Below are 19,718 nucleotides of genomic sequence, written 5' to 3'. Positions count from 1 at the left end.
CCCTTTTACATCATACGAATTTTTTTTATCTTGATTTGTATCTTCTTAATGAATTTAGGAAATTAAAAAAATCGGTAAACTACAGTTTCCTCTAATTTTGGCAATTTTTTTTGCTACTTTACAACATAATTTTTGATTGAAATATCCCAAATTCTTTATTCTGAGCGTTCCGTGTGAATGCCAATCCTTTTTTTTTTTTTTTTTTTTTATATTTTACTATAATTTGTAGGAACAAGATGAAGACATCTGTTGTTGACATATACTATATTAGAGTACATTATATGAATAGATATAACATATAATACATCTAAAAGAATGCATACGTTTGGTTTCTAATCTATCATCCGTCACCAACTTGATCTACGACAACGTAGACAAACATAAAGGAGTATTAAAAGTCACTGTAGAGTTTATTAGGTCATACGAATGTTAATCGTGTGTAATAATACAAGGGAATTATACGAAACGGAAACGTACGGGAGTTTGATTAGTCGACAGAAAAGCAATTCACAAAAAAATATTGTTTTATGCTCAAAGGCGAAACTTGAACAATAGTTTATACTATACTGAATTTGTAAAATACATTGCTGCTTGATCAAATAGCACTTGTGCATAGAAAAGGGTCTTTCTTTTCACTTGTATATTTTATTTTGACAATAAACGTATTAATTTTAATTGAATAAATAATCTTAAAATGTATTGTTTATTTGGGTGAAAATATATGTTTTAATTTTAAGCTCTTTCAACAAAGGAAGAGGTATGTTAAGAGCCATTTGTAACCCCGGAAATGCCCCAAAAAAGTAAAATTAAGCAAGACTTTAAAAAATGTGTTAAATGAACAGGGTCATAAAATAAATTATAATCTAGTAAATGACGAATTGGTTAACCGATAATATGTTGGTGTTTCCATTCGCAAGCGATGAGTTTTCTTAATCTTATATCTTTAGATACCAGATTAGTCATATCTGTTATTTTACCTAGTGTGTCCTATTCTGGATTGTAACATTTTGACTGAGAGTTGGTTCGCACGGCGGTTGATGTATGCATATCCTTCGACGCACATGATATCATGCGATTACTTCAGTTTTTGTTTGTTGCTATCAGATTTGAACATCAGTAAGGTACTGGTGCCTTAATACAGAAGAACATAGACAAGATATTACAACACAAAGTTACATATGTAAAGGTAACAGCAAACTACAGTAACACTATCAAGTGCTTAACATGTAGTGTAGATGAAGGCAGAATCAAAATGTTGAGGGTGGTGTAGAAAAAAGTAAAATCACAAAAATACTGAACTCCGAGGAAAATTCAAAAAGGAAAGTCCATAATCAAATGGCAAAATAAAAAGCTTAAACACATCAAACGATTGGATAACAACTGTCATATTCCTGACTTGGTACAGGCATTTGTAGACGAGTGAATCCAATATTCATCAATGACTCTAATAAATGTACATTATTTTTTCCGTTTTGATTGTTCCAATATATTCATTAACATTTTTAACTTCCTAACATTACAATTGCAGATATATGTCTTTATTATATTTTTTTTGCTATTAGTTATTTAAAAAAAAGTAGCCTAAAAGTAGTTAATAATACTAATCACAAGGATCATTTTCGTTGCATAATTGACAAGCCTATTTTCTCTTGTTATGGATTCCAACCTTCTACATTCTATTGGAAGTTTATGATTTATCGTTCAATATTTTAAAAAAAATATTACAATATCCCTTTTATCAAGGATATCAAAATATTTTTCGAGCACTGGGTTGATAATACTGATTGTGGATTACTAGTCCCGGCAGTATCATCAACTCTGTGGACTGTTCTTTCCACGACCGAAATGATTTATTTCTATGGTTTTTCGTGGGGTTTGTGTAGCTCAGTCTCCAGTTTTCTGTATGGAGTTTTTTAGAATGTTCTTCATACTCGTTTTTTCCATGTAGTCTGTTTTTTTGACATGATTTGTTTTTGCCTCTTTTGGTACTTTTTCTTTCTTTTTTTTCATTAGATACTTTATTAAATTATTAAAAAAAAACTAAGGTAGAAACTCCCATATGCAAATTGATTGATTTGGCTATACGCTATAGCTCCCATTTATGTTTCTATTGCATGTATAGCTCTTAACGTTTAAAGTGCATATACATCCTTGGCGTTAAATATTTTTGGATTTGACTTTTCTAGCTCTGGGTCGATACCACAGCTGGTGGACTTCTAGTCCCCCATTGGTGTCATCAGCGCAGCAGTCAGTGTTTCGGTATTATACTGATTTATAACATACTTAATTTTAAACTTTTCGTTGATAAATATTGAAATTATTAATTAAACTAAGCTAAGGTTCCTGATGCATGTTAATCAGCATAGTTGTCATCCCTTGTGTGTTGACATGAATTATCATTGATATTGTCATATTTATAAACTTTTCCGAAATACTAAGGAGTTTTTACCCCAGGAATAGAATATCTTAGCTTTGCGAAACCTTTCGAAGTTTTTGGCACTCAATGCTCTTGTACTTCGTTCTTTATTTGGCCTTGAAACTTTTTAATTCTAGGTCACTGATGAGTCTTTTTTTTCTAGAAAAGCGCTTCGGACGAACCACGTTTATAGTGTTAGTTTTGTTTTTCTAGCACTTTGTCGATACCGCTGATGAAGGACTTTTATTCTTTGAGGGTAGCATAAGCTCAATTGTCGGTGCTTCGGTACTGGTATGATTTATAACATGCCTTTCTTAAAGTTTTCGTTGATAGATTTAGAATAAATTAGGAAAAAACTACGGTTCTAGCTGCTACCTCAGCCAAAATTGAACATATAGCGATTTGGCTATTATTTGTATGTCTCTTTAGGTTTAAAATAGCCCCTCACGTCTTCATGCACTTATTCATCTTTGGCTTTATAATTCATGGGTTCGGGTGTTCCGGATGAAGGTAATTTCAAATAGCACCACATTTTTGAAGTGTTATTTTCATTTTGGAACATTTCAGATAAGGCAAATCAAAACATTCAGATATATATCTAAACTACAATGTTACTCATTAGTGATGTGAAAGTATTATAACAGACCATTTTTGCAATCGGTTGTAAAATATGAGATGCAGCTTACCACTATTGTTTCATTATTTTTATCATTATGAACATCATTAATATTTTTATTATTATATAAAGATGAAAGAACATTATACCGCTTTCCACTTTCGGTAACATGATATAATGTATAAAATGACTGATTGCAAGTAAACATGAAAAGGTTATAATTCTCATATTTCTGTGCACTAAATTACCAAAAATTTCTTTTAAAAGGAACACTGGTAGATACCGGTGCACACACTATTTATATAACTGGTTTCCATATGCAAAATGTATGTTGATTTTATAAATTCCAATTTCATTCTTGATTGTTTCAGATTTAGTTTAAGATGTACCTACATGACTGGATATAAAGCACATAGTAATATATTATTTTTTTATTTCAATGATTTTTTTGGTTTTCCCAGCAAAAAAGGAAAAAAAATACTTTCCATATCTTTTCAATAGAGAGGGATCGGATAATGTATCCCCGACATTTTAAAAAAAGTAATGACTGAATCTTTTCTATATAGAGCAATATTAACCGTTTATTTTCGTTTTTTAGATGCACAATTTTTGAGGGTTTTTCATATCACTATTTAGACTGTCGAATCTATGCAAAGAGAGGAGCTTGGCTCACGTTGTTTTCTTGTTCACTCATATTGATATTTTATGTCTTTGCAAGCTATCATAAAATATTTTATTACTTCACTTTTCGTTTACCAAGCTAAAGATCCTTAATTGTAATAATTATTATTTAGAAGAGGATGATTACTACATTACTTGTAATATTTTGCTGTATATTGGTTGTGAAATCTGAAACATGCATTGGGAGCCACGAAAAATCCATCTTTTCTGGTATAAAATCCTCCATAAAGACATTGGAAGAGAAGTTGGAAGGTAAGATACCAGCTCAGTTATATTCAACTTTGGTATACACAACTCAAAGCTAAACAAAGATATCAAATAGGTCTGGTTTAATATATTCTCAATATTTTAGACTCTAGAGATAAGATATTAATATGCTGTATACACGCGCGCCGTATATTTTTGAAGACTGTATGTTGGTCACCAATTTAGCGTGTCGGTGGGTTACTGTCACAATAGCGAATATCCAACATTAAGTTAGCCAGGACTTTCCAAAATTCTTTTCTTGTACATTTGTAATTTTAAAATAGTCAAAGCTAAGCCAGAAAGAGTATTAAGTTACTACAATTTAATATTGTGTAGTCGTTATTGATTTTATTGACTCAGTGCTTTTAACTAGTTCCTCAACTACTATCAAAGAACGTATCATTAACTTTTGTAATAAACGTGACATATGAAAATAGTGGAATTAACTATTTTTGTTTTAGATAAATATCGTGCTTTTAATGGTCCTTTTGATTCTGCTGACAGTTTTGACTTTTCAACTCTTTACACTACACTTCCACACAATCTCATCAAACACAAGTTTTTGTATTTGATTAAATGGTCGTTTGACAAATCTAATTGCAAATATATTTGCTGCAACTTATTTAAAGCCTTCTTCTCTAATGAGAATGGTAAACATGGTAAATATGCTAGATATACTTACTGGAGGTATGATGAGATGATTGAAGCGGTGAGTATTTTCCTTGATAACATTTATGTTCGTTTCGGCAATAAAGTGTATCGACAGGTTGTAGGTATTCCTTTGGGCACCAATTGCTCCCCTTTAATAGCAGACTTGTTCTTGTACTGTTATGAATCATAGTTTATGATCAAACTCAGTAAAGACCCGTCTAAATTGCATTTAATTGATAAATTCAACAACACTTATCGTTATCTTGGTGATATTTTTTTGTAAAATAATCAAGAATTTTCTAAATTACTTCGAAATTTACCTAAGGAACTTACTTAAATGAATCAAATATAAACGGTAATAACTGTCCTTTTCCTAGATTTAGATATTTCAGTTTTACACGGAAAACTCTACACTAAAATTTACGACAAAAGGGACGATTTTTCTCACCCTATTGTTAAGTTTTCTTTTTTGAATGGTGATGGTCCTTTGGCACCATCTTACGGTGTTTATATTTCACAAATGGTTCGCTATGCCCGTGTCTTTAGTGACGTTTTGGATTTCAATGAACGTAATCTATGTATTACTGGTAAATGATTAAGTCAGAGATACCTGTACCCGTGCAAAACGTATTTCAAACGGGATAGCACATTCTTATTTTACGGAAATGTTGTTTACCGAGCCCGAAAATATAGATACGATCCGGGTAAACTGATCGATCCTTTAAATAAACTTATTTTAAATGTTTACCAATTCAACACTGTAATTAGATCTTTAAATATTGTTTTTATTGGTATGCATATTGATTTTGTTATCAGTAAATTAAAACCAAAATAATGTTGTTATATATGTTACAGGCATTTTCTTAATTTAGGCATTTTGTAAAATGCCTGAAAACTTTAGGTATTTTCTAAAATGCCTGTAAGATTTAGGCATTTTTTTATATCAACCAATTTGTTCAGGCATTTTACAAAATGCCTATAAAAATGGAAAAGGCATTTTACTAATGGCCTGAATTATGTAATAGAATGGAATGTTCACACAAACTGAGCCATAGAAAGTACAAAACAACACAACAGTTTTATCTATGATAATTACTGAATTTTAACGCGTGCATCTAAAAGATTTAATTATCAAAAATAAATTCTACTGAATTATCTAAAATTCCCACAAGCACAGAACTCGACTATTATTTGTTATTTCATAAAATATTTGGATGGCAGCTCCTGTTGCACATTTGTCCCAATTGTTTGGCAAACGCCGGTTGACGTTAAATCTGATCTTAGCACGACAACCTAATTTAGTGAAACCCGGACAATGAAACTTTCAGCTCTGTCAACACTTAAATGTTTGAAAATCATGGAGTTTCGAAAACTGCACACACATGAATATCTTCTTTTTCACGTGTTTCCAAAAGATTCGAAGTATTTTAGCGTGATAAGGTTGATTTACATCTTTTGGCTTATCAGAGCATTCACCAGGCTGAATAACATATTCACATAGTGAGTGATGCGTGCATAGCAGGAGACGCTTACTCTTTTGACGCACCTTGATTTGTCTATTCTTGATTTAGTAAACTACTGTCGCCTAAATTCATCAGATTGTAAAGACCTAAGCATGTTCTTGATGCAGTGACCATAAAGATAATCATATCTTTACTTCACAACCAAACACGACCTTGTATGGTGAAACCAATGCTTTAGAGGGGAATTCGTTTTGCTGTACAACATGTATAAATTTGCATTCTTTCTGAATGGGGATATTGAATATGATGCCTTGTGAAAGGAAAATGCCACGCTCTCTGAACATTAAGAAGATTGTTCTTTTTGGTAATATCTCATTGATATTCCCTTTTCTACAAATTACCTGAAACTAAACAGGCAATTTGTTGAATTTTGTTTCAAAATGATTCATTTTACAAAATGACTAGATAAATTTTGTAAATTGCCTAAAAATTCAGTCATTTTATGAAATGCCTAAATTAAGAAAATGCCTGTAACATATATATATATACACATGCACAGTCACGGTTCTACAATCTGTCGATACCTGTGCTTTGGCATTGCACAAGGTCATGTTTTTCTCTGACTGTTAATGATGTCTTCACGCTAAATCCATTGGATTTTGGATGTGTGCTGATTGATATTTTAGTCTTAGATACATGATTTTTTATTAGTTATTATTGGATATAAACTAGCTGTCAGTAACTGCGAGTACTCTAAGATCAGTACTTAGTGTCTTTTTTGTTCTATAGTTGTATAAATACCCTTCCACGTCCTGTCTGTGTTTTGTTACTGTATGTGATTGTCCCAAGTCAGGATACTGTATTCAGTGTTTGTCGCTTCTTGCTGTATATCATATTTGTATTTCGTTAATTGTTTTTTACATAAATCAGTTAGTTTTCTCGTTTGAAATGATTTACATTTGTCATTTCGGGGCCTTTTATAGCTGACTATGCGGTATGGGTTTTGCTAATTGTTGAAAGCCGTACGATGACCTATAGTAGTTAACTTCTATGTCATTTGGTCTCTGATGGAGAGTTGTCTCATTCATGGCAATTGTATCACATCTTCTTATTTTCATATCATCTACAGAACTCGAAAATATCAAATTGTCTTTACAGCGATAGACCACCACAAGACAGCTTAAAGATAGAATTTTTGTTAACTTTTTTTGTATAGGTATTGTAGAATATAAATGCACATTTCAGTATTTTATGATGTGGGATGTTTCATTTTCTACAACTATTCTATATTATTTGAGAAATAAGAGTAAATGCACGACAGAACAAAGATCAGAGTGATCCCCACAACGAATTTGGCTCAATTTCCTTTTAAACTGTGTACATTGAATGGAGGAAATGTACTGTAAATCCACGGAGATTGCAAGATAGCCACCTTTTTCACGAACATATTAGTATTACTAAATGTAAATGTTACATCTCACAGCCCAAAAAAGGGATATGTGCATTTACATTCTACAATTGTATACATATTACATATACATAAACATAAATCTTACCCTTAACTAACGACTGTCATTTGGTGGTCCGTCCCCGTACTTAAAATTAGTTATTTAAGCATCGAAAAATTTTTTTTTTTAACTAAGTAACTAAGTGTGACTAGTTCAAAGTCTAATTGCACATTTTTGTTTCTTGATTATGTTAAACAGAAACTTCTATAAATATGTACACTTTCATGCTGAAGTGTTTTAAGAAGCTTAGCAAAAATGACATTAAAAAGAAACCAAGACCTTTTATATTAAAAGTTGCCAACGGAGTTGGAACCTATGTTTCTACTGATTGAATGAAAACATTAACGGGAAATTTTATAGACACTGCTAAACACCCTGTCAAAAATATATATTAAATTTATATAGATCGGGGAATATCAATTGGAGGTCCACAAATCAGTTATGACCATGCTGGAATAACATTTTATTATCTGTTTATAAGAATAATTTTGAATATAAAATTGGTTTAATCCACCATTTTCTACACAAGGAAATGCCTGTACCAAGTAAAGAATATGATAGTTGTTTTCCATTCGTTTGATGAGTATGAGCTTTTTATTTCGCCATTTGATAAGGGATTTCTACTTTGAATTTTCCTTGGAGTTTCGGTATTTTTGTTATTTTACTTTTTTTGTAAGATGTTGCGGTAAATGTTTTTGCTCGTTCAACAAATGACTTTTTTTGTAGAGAGAGTGCAGAAATATAGGAGGCTTCCTTGCACAAATCACTGATTCTGCAGAAAATTCGTGGCTTGTCAACATGATTAAAAGTAAAAGTAAGATTTGTCTTTGTTTTTTGTTGTGATATAACTTTTTAAAAATATTGGGTGATACAAGTAAATACCATTATATTATTGTAAATAAATAGTGTTTCATTTTGAATTTTATATGGTGCGTAGCCTGCACAGCAGTAAAAGAGAAATATTAAAAATTATAATAATAATTTGGTCTACATGTTACGAGAACGGAATGAGTTGGATTTATACTGGATTTATACTTTCCGAAAAGTTTAAATTGTTGACATTATCATAAGAATAAGCCTGCTGTATACATTGATTGCCCAACAGTCACGACAATACACAATGATTGTTCGGATCTTGTTTTTCTTTGCCAAATATGATGACAATGTATGATATGATATGATATGATATGTTTGTGATTCATTCAACTGTTTATGTTAAGTCTTTTTTTCATTTTTTAGTCTCATGGCAACCAAATTTTTATATATGTATGAAACCGTCTCAAGACATCACGAGTATGTTTTTCTACATAGGCGAATTAGTTCAGTAAATCTGATGAACATTTTGGTCTACAAAGTGTTAATGCATTTTATTGCAATAATAAGTAATAAAGTTATTTTCATGGAGTATATTGATGTACACACAAAACTTTATTCAGGTTATGAATGAGTTGGCCGAGTTATAACATTAATAAAGTCTGTAAAAGTAACATTTAAGATCAGATATGATAAAAACATTAGACTTTATTTTGATTCGGAAAGTATACAACAATACAACAAAACCTTTATTGAGCTTGTGTCCTAATATATGAAACAAATACTCATCTTACATTTTAATTATTGGACATGCAAACAACATTACAAACTAGCCATAAAAGCACTATATATTAAAGAAGAATACTTAAAATTTAAAAGTTATACGAATGACATCGCAAGTCTATTTGCTAATTACCGTTTTGATTTTGTTACACACTTTTAACGCAAGTTGTTTCCATTTGCCAATTGTGGACTGGTTCTAGACAAAATTGTCTTCTGTCCATCCACATTATGATATTTTGAAAGTGGTATACTGTGGATTCAATAATATTCGTTGGATACCAATTTTCGTGGATTTCGTTGGAACTGGGGAACCACGAATTTAAAAGTTCAACGAATCTTAAATTTTCAAAAGGAATGTATGCAAACTTTGCCAAAGCCACGAAATTAAATATCCACGAAAATGCAAGTTTTTCTCAATCCACGAAAATTGGTACCCACGAAAATAAATGGATTCACAGTAAAGGCGTTTTAACCAGTTGTTAATGAAAAATAACAATTGATATCAAAATGTTTAGCTTAACAAAAGATTAAATAAAATTAAAAGATTTGATCAATAAAGATGTTTGTCCCTTCTAAGAAGAAAAATAACCCGTCCAAAGCGATCAATTACAAAATTGACAAATCGACTACTACAATACATGCATTAAAATTAAAAACTATAGCACCGGAAAAAAGAAATAAAATACATAATGAACAAAATAAAATACAAGGAACATGATAACTAAACCAACTGATTTATATGTAGTGTATGAAAAATTCGTTCTTTGCATGTTGCATGAAGAATAAACTAAAGCATATCATCTGATATAATTACACAGAAGTACGTCAACAGTACTACTGGATTGGTGCAACAGATTTTCAGGAGGGTCAATGGAGATGGGTAAATAATCTGTCTAAAGTCCTTTATTCCAATTGGCACTCCGGTCAACCTGATAATTCAGAGGGCAAAGAAGACTGTGCTCACATCTGGTATGATAATGGTTATAAATGGAATGACAGGCCATGTCAAAGTTCAATAGGATATCTTTGTGAAAGCCCACAGGTATTTATTATTTGGAAACACTTTTTTTTTATTTGATTACAATATCGTTGTTATAAAGTCCATTATGTTGACGGGCTAAGTAGCCATGTCAGCTTTATTTTTACCTCTTGGAGGAGAGAAAATCTCTTTTAAACACCTGCATAAATTTGTCGAATCACTACTTAATCTAGCTTGTTTGTCAGCAAACATTCTTAAAATTCAAAACACAGGATCTAAATCAAATTGGTCTGACATACGTTTTCAAATTTTGAGTAGGTTTTTTTCATATCCTGAAATGAAATTTAACAAACCGCTTCTTTTTACTTTTACTTTCACGAGGCTTTATTTTTTTATCTTTTTGATTTATTTACATTGTAGGGGACTAGTTGTCTTCCATACTCAGGACTGCTGAAGAGTGTTGTCGCTGGAAAGTAGCAATATGCAGCCTTTGTGAAAATATGAATGAAAATTAAAAATTTTAAGTTAAAAAGTGTCATAGTAGATATACTGGATTTGTCCAACAAATTTTCAGGATAAATGATTTGTCTAAAGTATATTATTCATGTTAGAACTATCATCAATCTGATAATGCGTTAGGTAAAGACGTTTGCACTTCAATATGATATTTGTATATCGTTTATATCCTAAGATAAGTGCCGTTTATAGAGCTACTACGAAATTGATCAATGACGCCGCTGGTAAAACTTGTTACATTTTTGCAAATAGATATAAGAAGATGTGGTATGAGTGCCAATGAGACAACTCTCCATCCAAGTCACAATTTGTAAAAGTAAACCATTATTGGTCAAAGTAATACCTTCAACACGGAGCCTCGTCTCACACCGAACAGCAAGCTATAAAGGATCCCAAAAATGGCTAGTGTAAAACCATTCAAACAGGAAAACCAACGGTCTAATCTATATAAAAAACGAAAAAACACTTATGAACCACATCAACAATCGACAACCACTGAACATCAGGTTCCTGACTCAGGACATGTGCAAACCAATGCAGCGGGTTTAAACGTTTTGAAAGGCGCCAACCTTCACCCTTACCTGAAACAATAGTGTAACATCACAACATAGAAAGACACACTATAAAATATCAATTGAAATGGCTTAACTCAATCAAAAGACATATTAACAAAAACAAGAGAACATACACTGAACAAATAAATTTTATCTATGAAACAATGTAAATATAAAATTAATAAAACAAGGGGGTTAGATGTAAAACAATATCAGAAAGACAACCATAACCTTGGACAAAATGCCGCCAAATAAAATAACGTACACAGGTAAATAAAAATAATTTTGCTGTAAGGTATACATGCAATACGGAAATATTTTTACAAAATAATTTTGTTGTTCATAGTACGAGAACAGAAGTGAAAACTTATCGTCATACCAAATACCAAATACCAAATAATATCAAAGATGGTATATATTAAAAATTGTGAGACGTGATATAACACTAGATAAGTAAACATTAAATAAAAAAAATGCATAACAAATTGTATTAACAGGTCAAATTAACACGAAAGTACGATTTGAGAGTAATCGCAGTTACTGAAAGCTAGTTAAAAGCCAAAAACAATTAATAATAAACAATCATGCATCAGAGACTAAAATCAACTTAAACACATCCTAGGGATGTAGTGTTTTAACGTCATGGAAAGTTAAAGAAGTCATGACTTGTGCCTGCAAAATTAAAAAAAAATAGACAGGCAGTAGGATATAGTTAGAAGAAAGACTGGAAAACTGCTTTTTCTAAAGCAGTTTTTAATATTTTATCATATTATGACAAATCAACTGTTAATTCGAGAGACAAACCACAACAAGAAACAATGAAAAATGGAAGCTTTTTCAATTTTCAATTTATAATGTCGAAATAAAAAATGCTCCACGATGGCGCTTGTTTCATTTTTCAATTTTTAATGTCAAAATGAAAAATGCTCCATATCGCATTTTTCATTTTACTTTTCTAAAAGTCAAATGGAAAAATCATTAAGGTGAGCAATTTAATATTTTTTTCTTTTTCGATTGAGATTGAAACTACTTTTTTTTTTAAACAGACAAATACGTTTGCTTTAATTCTCATATACTGTTGAAAAAAAAATCAGTTTTTAATTAAATTGAGAAAGGAAACGGGGAATGCGTCGAAGAGACAACAACCCGACCTAAGATCAGAAAATAGCACAAGGCCACCAATGGGTCTTCAACACAGCGAGAAAATCCCGCACCCGGAGGCGGGCTTCAGCTGGCCCTTAAACAATAATTTATTCTAGTTCAGCAACAATGGACGTCACACTAAACTCCGAAACATATAAATGAACCAAAATTAAAAAAACATACAAGACTAAAAAAGACCAGAGGTTCTTGACTTGGGACATGCGCAAAAACGCGATGTGGTTAATTTTGTTTTGTGAGATCTCAACCCTCCCCCTATACCTATAGTCAATCTGGAAATAGCAAACACACAGCAATACGCACAGTAAAATTCAGTTTAAAAGAAGTCCGAGTCCGATGTTAGAATAGGTAACAGACGAAACTAAGCATAATGACAATAATCAACATGAATTAACAAAGGACTACTAGTAGTTACTGACATGCCAGCTCCAGACCTCAATTAAACTGATTGAAAGATTATGTCTTCATCATATGAAAATCAAGCACAATCCCTCCCGTTTGAGGTTTAGTATCATACCATCATAAAATATACGATAAATAACATAACCCGTATCATGCCAATAACTGGTTTTTTGTTTTAGAATACATGTGTTTATTTCCGATGCAAAGACCCTATGCGTGAATCAATATTAATTAAAAAAATGCCATCTTTAATGACCTGACAACAGTAACTATATCCCTTTTGAATAAGTCAGTTTAAAGGTTTGGTTAGCTTTTGAGGTGAATGGCGGCATGTTTGTGCTTTGTATAGAATATTACCATCAAAGATGGGATGTGAAATACCTGAACGTATCAGATGTATGTACGTTGATTTATATTTACGAATGATGTCCTTATAACGATGATAACATTTAGTAAATGTTTTAACGAGTTTGTGATTTCGAAAACCCTGGTGTAATAATTTTTCAGTAATATAGAGATATCTTTCATTAAAATCAAATACACGAGCTAATCGAACAAGTTGAGATATATAAACACCATAAAATGGTGCCAAGGGAAGGTAGGTCACTATCTAAAAATGGATGATTAACAATAGGAAATGAAAAGTCATCTCTTTTATCGTAAATTTTAGTATTAAGCTTTCCGTTATAGATGCATTAATGTAAACTTGCTTTTTCAATATCATTTCGAAATCAAAAAATAAAGTTCATGAGCATTTTGAACTTCGGATCTTCTAACGAAAAATGATATTTTCACAAAAACTACGAAAGCTTTTTTCCTCTTTTTCAGAACAAGTTACTTTAAAAATTTCCGGGCAATTTGCAAAATCTATTTTCTAAATAAAATGACAAATGTTTGGCGTAAATGTACACGGACGCTTTTGGTTACATAGTTTCTAACGTACTCAACAACTTATGTATCATTGGCTTTTTTATTGTTTGCGTTAACGATTTCCCGATGAAGATAAAATCAGAAAAGTGCTTCGGACGAACTAAATCTAGAAAGTGGTACTGTCTTTATCAAACACTTTGTCGTTACCGCGACTGGCGGACTGATAGTCCATGGGTGCATGTCGGCTCAGTACTTCATTACTGAAATGATTTCAAAAATCCTCCGTCTATAGATTTGGAAATTATTAAGAAATTAAGTCAGTTAAAGTGACCGGAGTTAGATTTTGGCAATTTTTAAAATTCCTTCCGTTTATATATAGATCCACACATGTTCAAAGTGCTTTAAATCCACCATTTTCTACATAAGAAAATGCATGTACCAAATCAGGAATATGACAATTGTTATCCATTCGTTTGATGTGTTTGAGCTTTTGATTTTGCCATTTGATTAGCGACTTTCCTTTTGAATTTTCCTCGGAGTTCAGTATTTTTGTGATTTTACTTTTTCCAACCTTTTGGAATCGATTCAGATATATTGGTTTGAGTGTTTCTTGTTACGGTTAATCCAGAAAAGCGTTTCAGACATACCATATTTATATATTGTTATTTTCATGAAATTTCTAGATAAAAGAATGCAAAACATTCAGGTGTTTATAAAATACCAACTTACTCATATATTCTTTTTTTTGTAGCTTCCTTTTTTGGTTCTATACCACTTTATGTTTCTAGTGCATATACATCCTTGGTATTCAAAGTTTTGAATTTGAATTTTCTGATAAAGATAAATCAAGATAAGGGCTTTGAACGCACTAAATTTATAAAGTTATTTTCATCGTCTACCAGTGAGTCGGTACCGCTGCTGGTGGTGTCATTCCTAATAGTATCATCAGCTCAGCAGTAAGTGTTTCGGTACTGACCCCGGGGGTTACTTCCTATATGTTTAGTGGTACGAGTGTGCCGCAAAACAGGGTCGCTTTTTCATGCCCTGCTGGTTAGAACAGGGTCCCTTTTTTATGTCCTGCTGGTTAGAACAGGGTCGCTTTTTCATGCCCTGCTGGTGAGAACCGGGTTTTTTTTTAAACAAAGTATTTGTCCAGAAAAGGATCGCTTATTTAATTAACTGTTTAAGATACAGTCTAGAACAGCATCTATTTTATACAATCTAGAAAAGGGTATACATTTTCTGAGCTTGTCTAGAACAGGGTATGTTTTTCAATATTTCTGTTTAGAACAGGGTATGTTTTTCAATGTTTTCTGGTTAGAACAGGGTATGATTTGGCAAGTGCTGTCGGCACATTATACCCGAAAGGATAGTCAGTTTTGTTTGTTACACTTTGTCGATACCGCTGCTGGATGACTATTACTTCTTGATGATAACATTGGCTTAGTAGTTGATGCTTCGTTATTGGTATTATTTATATTATTTATATATTTAACTTTCTTAAAGTTTCCGTTGAAAGATTTAAAATAAATTAAGAAAAACAGAGGTTGAAGCTCCCTCAAACAAAATTGAACTTTGGTCGATTTGTGTATTTTTTTTATATGTCTCTTTTAGTTATAATTAACACTTATTTATCGTTGGCTTTAAAACTTGTGAGTTCGGGTATTCCCGATGGAGGTAATTCGAAATAGAGTTTCGGTCGCACAAAATTTTTAAAATACTATTTTCTCTTTGGAACATTTTAGATAACGCAAAACAACTCATTAAAAAATATCTAAACTCAAGATTACTAGTAAGTTATCCCACAAACTTAAAATAGACCATTATTTCCAAACGGTTGTAAAATTTGGGATGCAGCTTTTTGTTATTATTATTATTATTATTATTATTATTATTATTATTATTATTATATAAAGATAAAAGATCATTTAACCGTTTTCACCGTGATATTATATAATGTATAAAGTGACACCAAAAAAAAAAACCTCTGTTAGATACATGTGCAACCACAATAACTGGAAACAGGTTTGTTGATTTCATTAATTCCAGTTTTATGTTAATCTGTTTCACATTTGGTTTAAAAGGTACTAAAATGAATTTTTAAAGGCATTGTATTATTTTTATTTCTATTTTTGATTTTAATTATGATTTTTTGGAGTAAATGAAGGCTGAAAAAGGTTAAATAACAAAAATGCCGAACTCTAAGGAAAATTCAAAACGGAAAGTCCTTTATAAAATGGCAAAATCAAAAAATCAACACATCAAACGAATGGAAAACAACTGTCATATTCCTGACTTGGTACGGGCATTTCCTTGTGTAGAAAATGGTGGATTAAACCTGGTTTAATAGCTTGCTTACCCTCTCACTTGTATGACAGTCGCATATCATTCCATTATACTGACAACAATGTGTCAGCAAAACAAAAAGACATAATAGGTAAAAATGTCAAAAGTAGGGATACAGCAGTCAACATTGTAATATAATCTTAATCACTATAAAACAAATAACTATTTTAACAAAGAAAAACAAAATGCCATATAAACACCCTATATACAAAGTACATAAGCAAAAATGAAAGACAATAATACAAAATTTACCATAGCACAATAACACAATGGCGGGATGTATAAGTACCGAGCCACGCCAAAAGTATATTACCAAAAAATGGACTAAACAGATAAGGTTAAAAATGTAGAAGGACAAATAAAAAGAACACCATAACACGTACTCAAGATGATAAATAAAGTCAGCACCTAGAATCTATACTTGAAGAACATCATTTATTATTTGTGAAGTTGATACGGAATATTTATCCACTAGGTCTTTGTATCTTCCAATGATTTTTTTTAGAAAAAGGACAAGACGTTCTTTGACATAACCTTGGCTCATCAACTTTCTGCTCAGACACAGGTGACGGTTTATAAAGTCTGAGTAGGAGCTGCAAGCTCTTGAATACCGAATGAGTTGGGAAATGTATGTCCCATATGCAGGTGAAGTTGGTATATTGCTGCTAAGGTTGGGGAAATTTATAAATTCAAAATTAAAATCGTCTCGTTTGTCATAGATTCTGGTACTGAGATGACCGCTCATGTCAAGTTCAAGGTATAAGTCTAAAAATGAGGCAGAGGAAGCCGTGCCTGTTGTTTTTTTAATTTCTAGTTCTGGAGGATATATCAATGGAACCAAATCAGAAAAGTTTGGATTGTTAATGGAAAGAACATCATCAATATATCTGAAAGTGAAATTAAATGATCTGGCTTCTTTGATCTTCTTGTTTTTGACAAGCGTCTGAAGAAACTCCGACTCGTATGAAAATAAGAAGAGGTCGACAAGGATATGCCCACAATTCTTTTCTAAAGGAATGCCGTCAATTTGTTGAAAAGTCTACCTCCAAATTCAACTTTTTTTTCAATAAGACACTTCAGCATACTGATCACTTGTTCCTATGTGTAGCATGTTTTACCTTTTTGTTCACTATTAACAAAATATGCCGTATCCCAAAGCAATCAATTTATAGCGCATGCTACTATTTTTATATTGAAAAGCATTGTGGATTATTTCTTTAAGCCGATTTTTCAATTTCACATGGGGAATGGAGGAATACAGGGTTGAGAAATCTAATGTTTTGATAGAATTAATTTCAGAGAAAGATCGAGATTTGAAATCACCAAGAACTTCTATAGAATCCACATATGGTTGATACCACTAAGCGAGTTAACAGTTTCACAGAATTTCTGAAGACCCTCTTTCACAGCGGACAGAATTTTTGTCAATCTAATGGACAATTCCTTTGTAGAACATGCAGATGAGCTGGTAATGTACCGTTGTTTGTACGGAATTTTGTGAAGCTAAGGTATCCAATACAAACAAGGCTGGGTCATATCTACAAAAGAGGATATGAATTATGTATTTCCAACTTTGCAAAATTATTGATATTTTCTCCCTAATAAAGGCCGTGTTAAAACTATTTATTATCGTAGGGTTGATGTCTCGTTGGCGTATATCCAACATCCCCTTTCATAATTATATTTCACTGAATGTCGTGATCATTATGTTAGACTGACCCGCTAAATCAACGTGAATGAAACTGTCATAAAGACTCCAAAAAATCGATCATTTATTGTGAATAAAGTTCATTAAGCTAACACTGATGATGTTATCCGTTTTTATTTCGTTTTAAATGGAGAAAAATATATAACTTCAGTATTATACCACTTAACCACTTAACCCCCAATGTATGCCGTGTAATGTGAAACAACAACTTGTCATCATTTCAAAAGAACGCGGCTAGAGTTTAACTCTGTTTAGATGTAGTAGACGTTTCAAAACTCTATTTCTCATGATCTTAAAACTGTTAAAGCTATTACAGAAAGAGCGCTAACTGATTAACATTCTTTAGTCGAGCAATTGAAAATACAAATCTTTAATTACTTTTAAGATGTCTCACCAGCAATTGCTGCTGTATTTGTTGAAGTGCACCGTTGACTACCAAATCTAATCCAGTTATCAGTGAAATACGCTAAAAATCTAAAATTGCAAACTGTTTTATGATTTTATCTTTAAAAAGTCCAAGTCTAATAACATTTCATAATGTTTCTCAATTAATTTTCAGTGAAGGGGAAAGTTATTGATATCTAAATAATTTTAATTCCAAAGGCTATTTAAATAGTTATTGCAAGTCCATTTATAATCTCCTATCATAAAATCTTCAAAATTCAAATAAAGGCATTTGAAGGTTTGACAAATTGAATGATGTCTTAAGTACCTGTCTTTGTAAGAATCATGCAGGTTCCTGTTGATGGGCGATTCATGACCCCTCTTCAATTGTCTTTATATTTTGTTTATGAAGAAGGTATGGTATGAAAATAAGTTTCATATATTATTTTTTTTCTTTTGAACCTCGGTTGCCATAGAAACCATCCTTACAAAATTTTGCCAAAATACGTACAAAAGTAGCCTTTGAAAATTGAAAAATAAGGGATTTCAAAGAACCATTGAAATAAAGTTAATCAATACAAACAATAAGTATATTTACAATATTAACAAACAAAACCCCAAACTATACAAAAAAGTTAAAATTTTGAATTTACTTCATAGTTTGTTTCCTTAGCAACCATTTAAAAATGTGTTAAAATTCGAAAATTAAAAATTTCAAAAACTCCTAAATTTTAAATCTGTTTATCAAGACCAACAATACAATTACATGTCAGTGACAAATTTTGAAAGACAACATTCTATATATTCATAAAATAAAAAGAAAGTCGTGTGTTTTTTTTTTTTTTTTTAAATAATTTTAGTCAAAAATTGTCAATTTTCACCAAAATTCAGATTACCAAACAGATGAATAATCAACCATTTTGAACTTAAAAAGCTAAAATATTCCATTTGTATGTGCATTTCTGACATACATTTGTTAATTTTAAACTAGAATATATGATTAATGAAGATATACTTGTACAAAACGAAAACTCATCACTCTGGGTATGGTGCATCCCCCCCCCCTTTTTTTGGAAAAAAAATCATTTTTTTCAAAATTATAAAATTTGTTGAAAAAAATGTGGAATCTTATTGTGTTTACTTGTGAAATAAGCATTTTAAGAATTTAAGCATAACATTACTTCTATAGTCATATGAACGATTTCTCAGAAGTTTGAAAAAAATGGTAATACGCATAACCCGTTGTCGTGCCTGGGATTGATGCTGTTAGTGAAAAAGAATAATATTGAAATCCAAAACATTTAAGTATGTGTATAAAAATAATAAGAGGATGTGTTGTAATTGCCAATGAGACAACTCTCCGCAAGAGACCAAATGACATAGAAATGAACAACCACAGGTCATCGTACAGCCTTCAACAATGAGCATAACATGATTGTCTGTAAAACAAATCTAAATGATTAATTTAAAAAAAAATTGCCCTAGACTAAGATCTGATAAACAAGAATGCACACCCTGAAATGTCTGGTTGGTTTTATTTATCAATGAATTACTTTTGAAACTCTGTTATATAAAGATTTTAATACAAGTATCATATTAACTTAACATTATCAATGTTCTA

At 31.5% G+C, this 19,718-nt stretch overlaps 1 protein-coding gene across 2 annotated transcripts in view; it reads left to right on the top strand.

Moving 5' to 3' along the window:
* The first annotated feature begins 3,335 nt into the window (after positions 1–3,335).
* The window catches only part of LOC127702592 (perlucin-like protein), a 79,250-nt gene continuing 62,867 nt past the window's right edge, over positions 3,336–19,718 (top strand). The window contains exons 1-2 of one of the 2 annotated variants that reach the window (XM_052206865.1): positions 3,336–3,358; positions 3,827–3,965. In XM_052206865.1, the coding sequence (XP_052062825.1) occupies positions 3,350–3,358; positions 3,827–3,965 (148 nt within the window). In that variant the 5' untranslated portion in view covers positions 3,336–3,349. The remainder of the gene's footprint in view (positions 3,359–3,826; positions 3,966–19,718) is intronic. The other variant, XM_052206866.1, reaches the window with a different exon arrangement.

Source organism: Mytilus californianus, unplaced genomic scaffold (assembly GCF_021869535.1).
Source record: "Mytilus californianus isolate M0D057914Y unplaced genomic scaffold, xbMytCali1.0.p SCAF_5, whole genome shotgun sequence".
Lineage (NCBI taxonomy): Eukaryota > Metazoa > Mollusca > Bivalvia > Mytilida > Mytilidae > Mytilus > Mytilus californianus.
The sequence above is the reverse complement of the archived record's forward strand: the minus strand, read 5'-3'. Positions and strand labels throughout refer to the sequence as shown.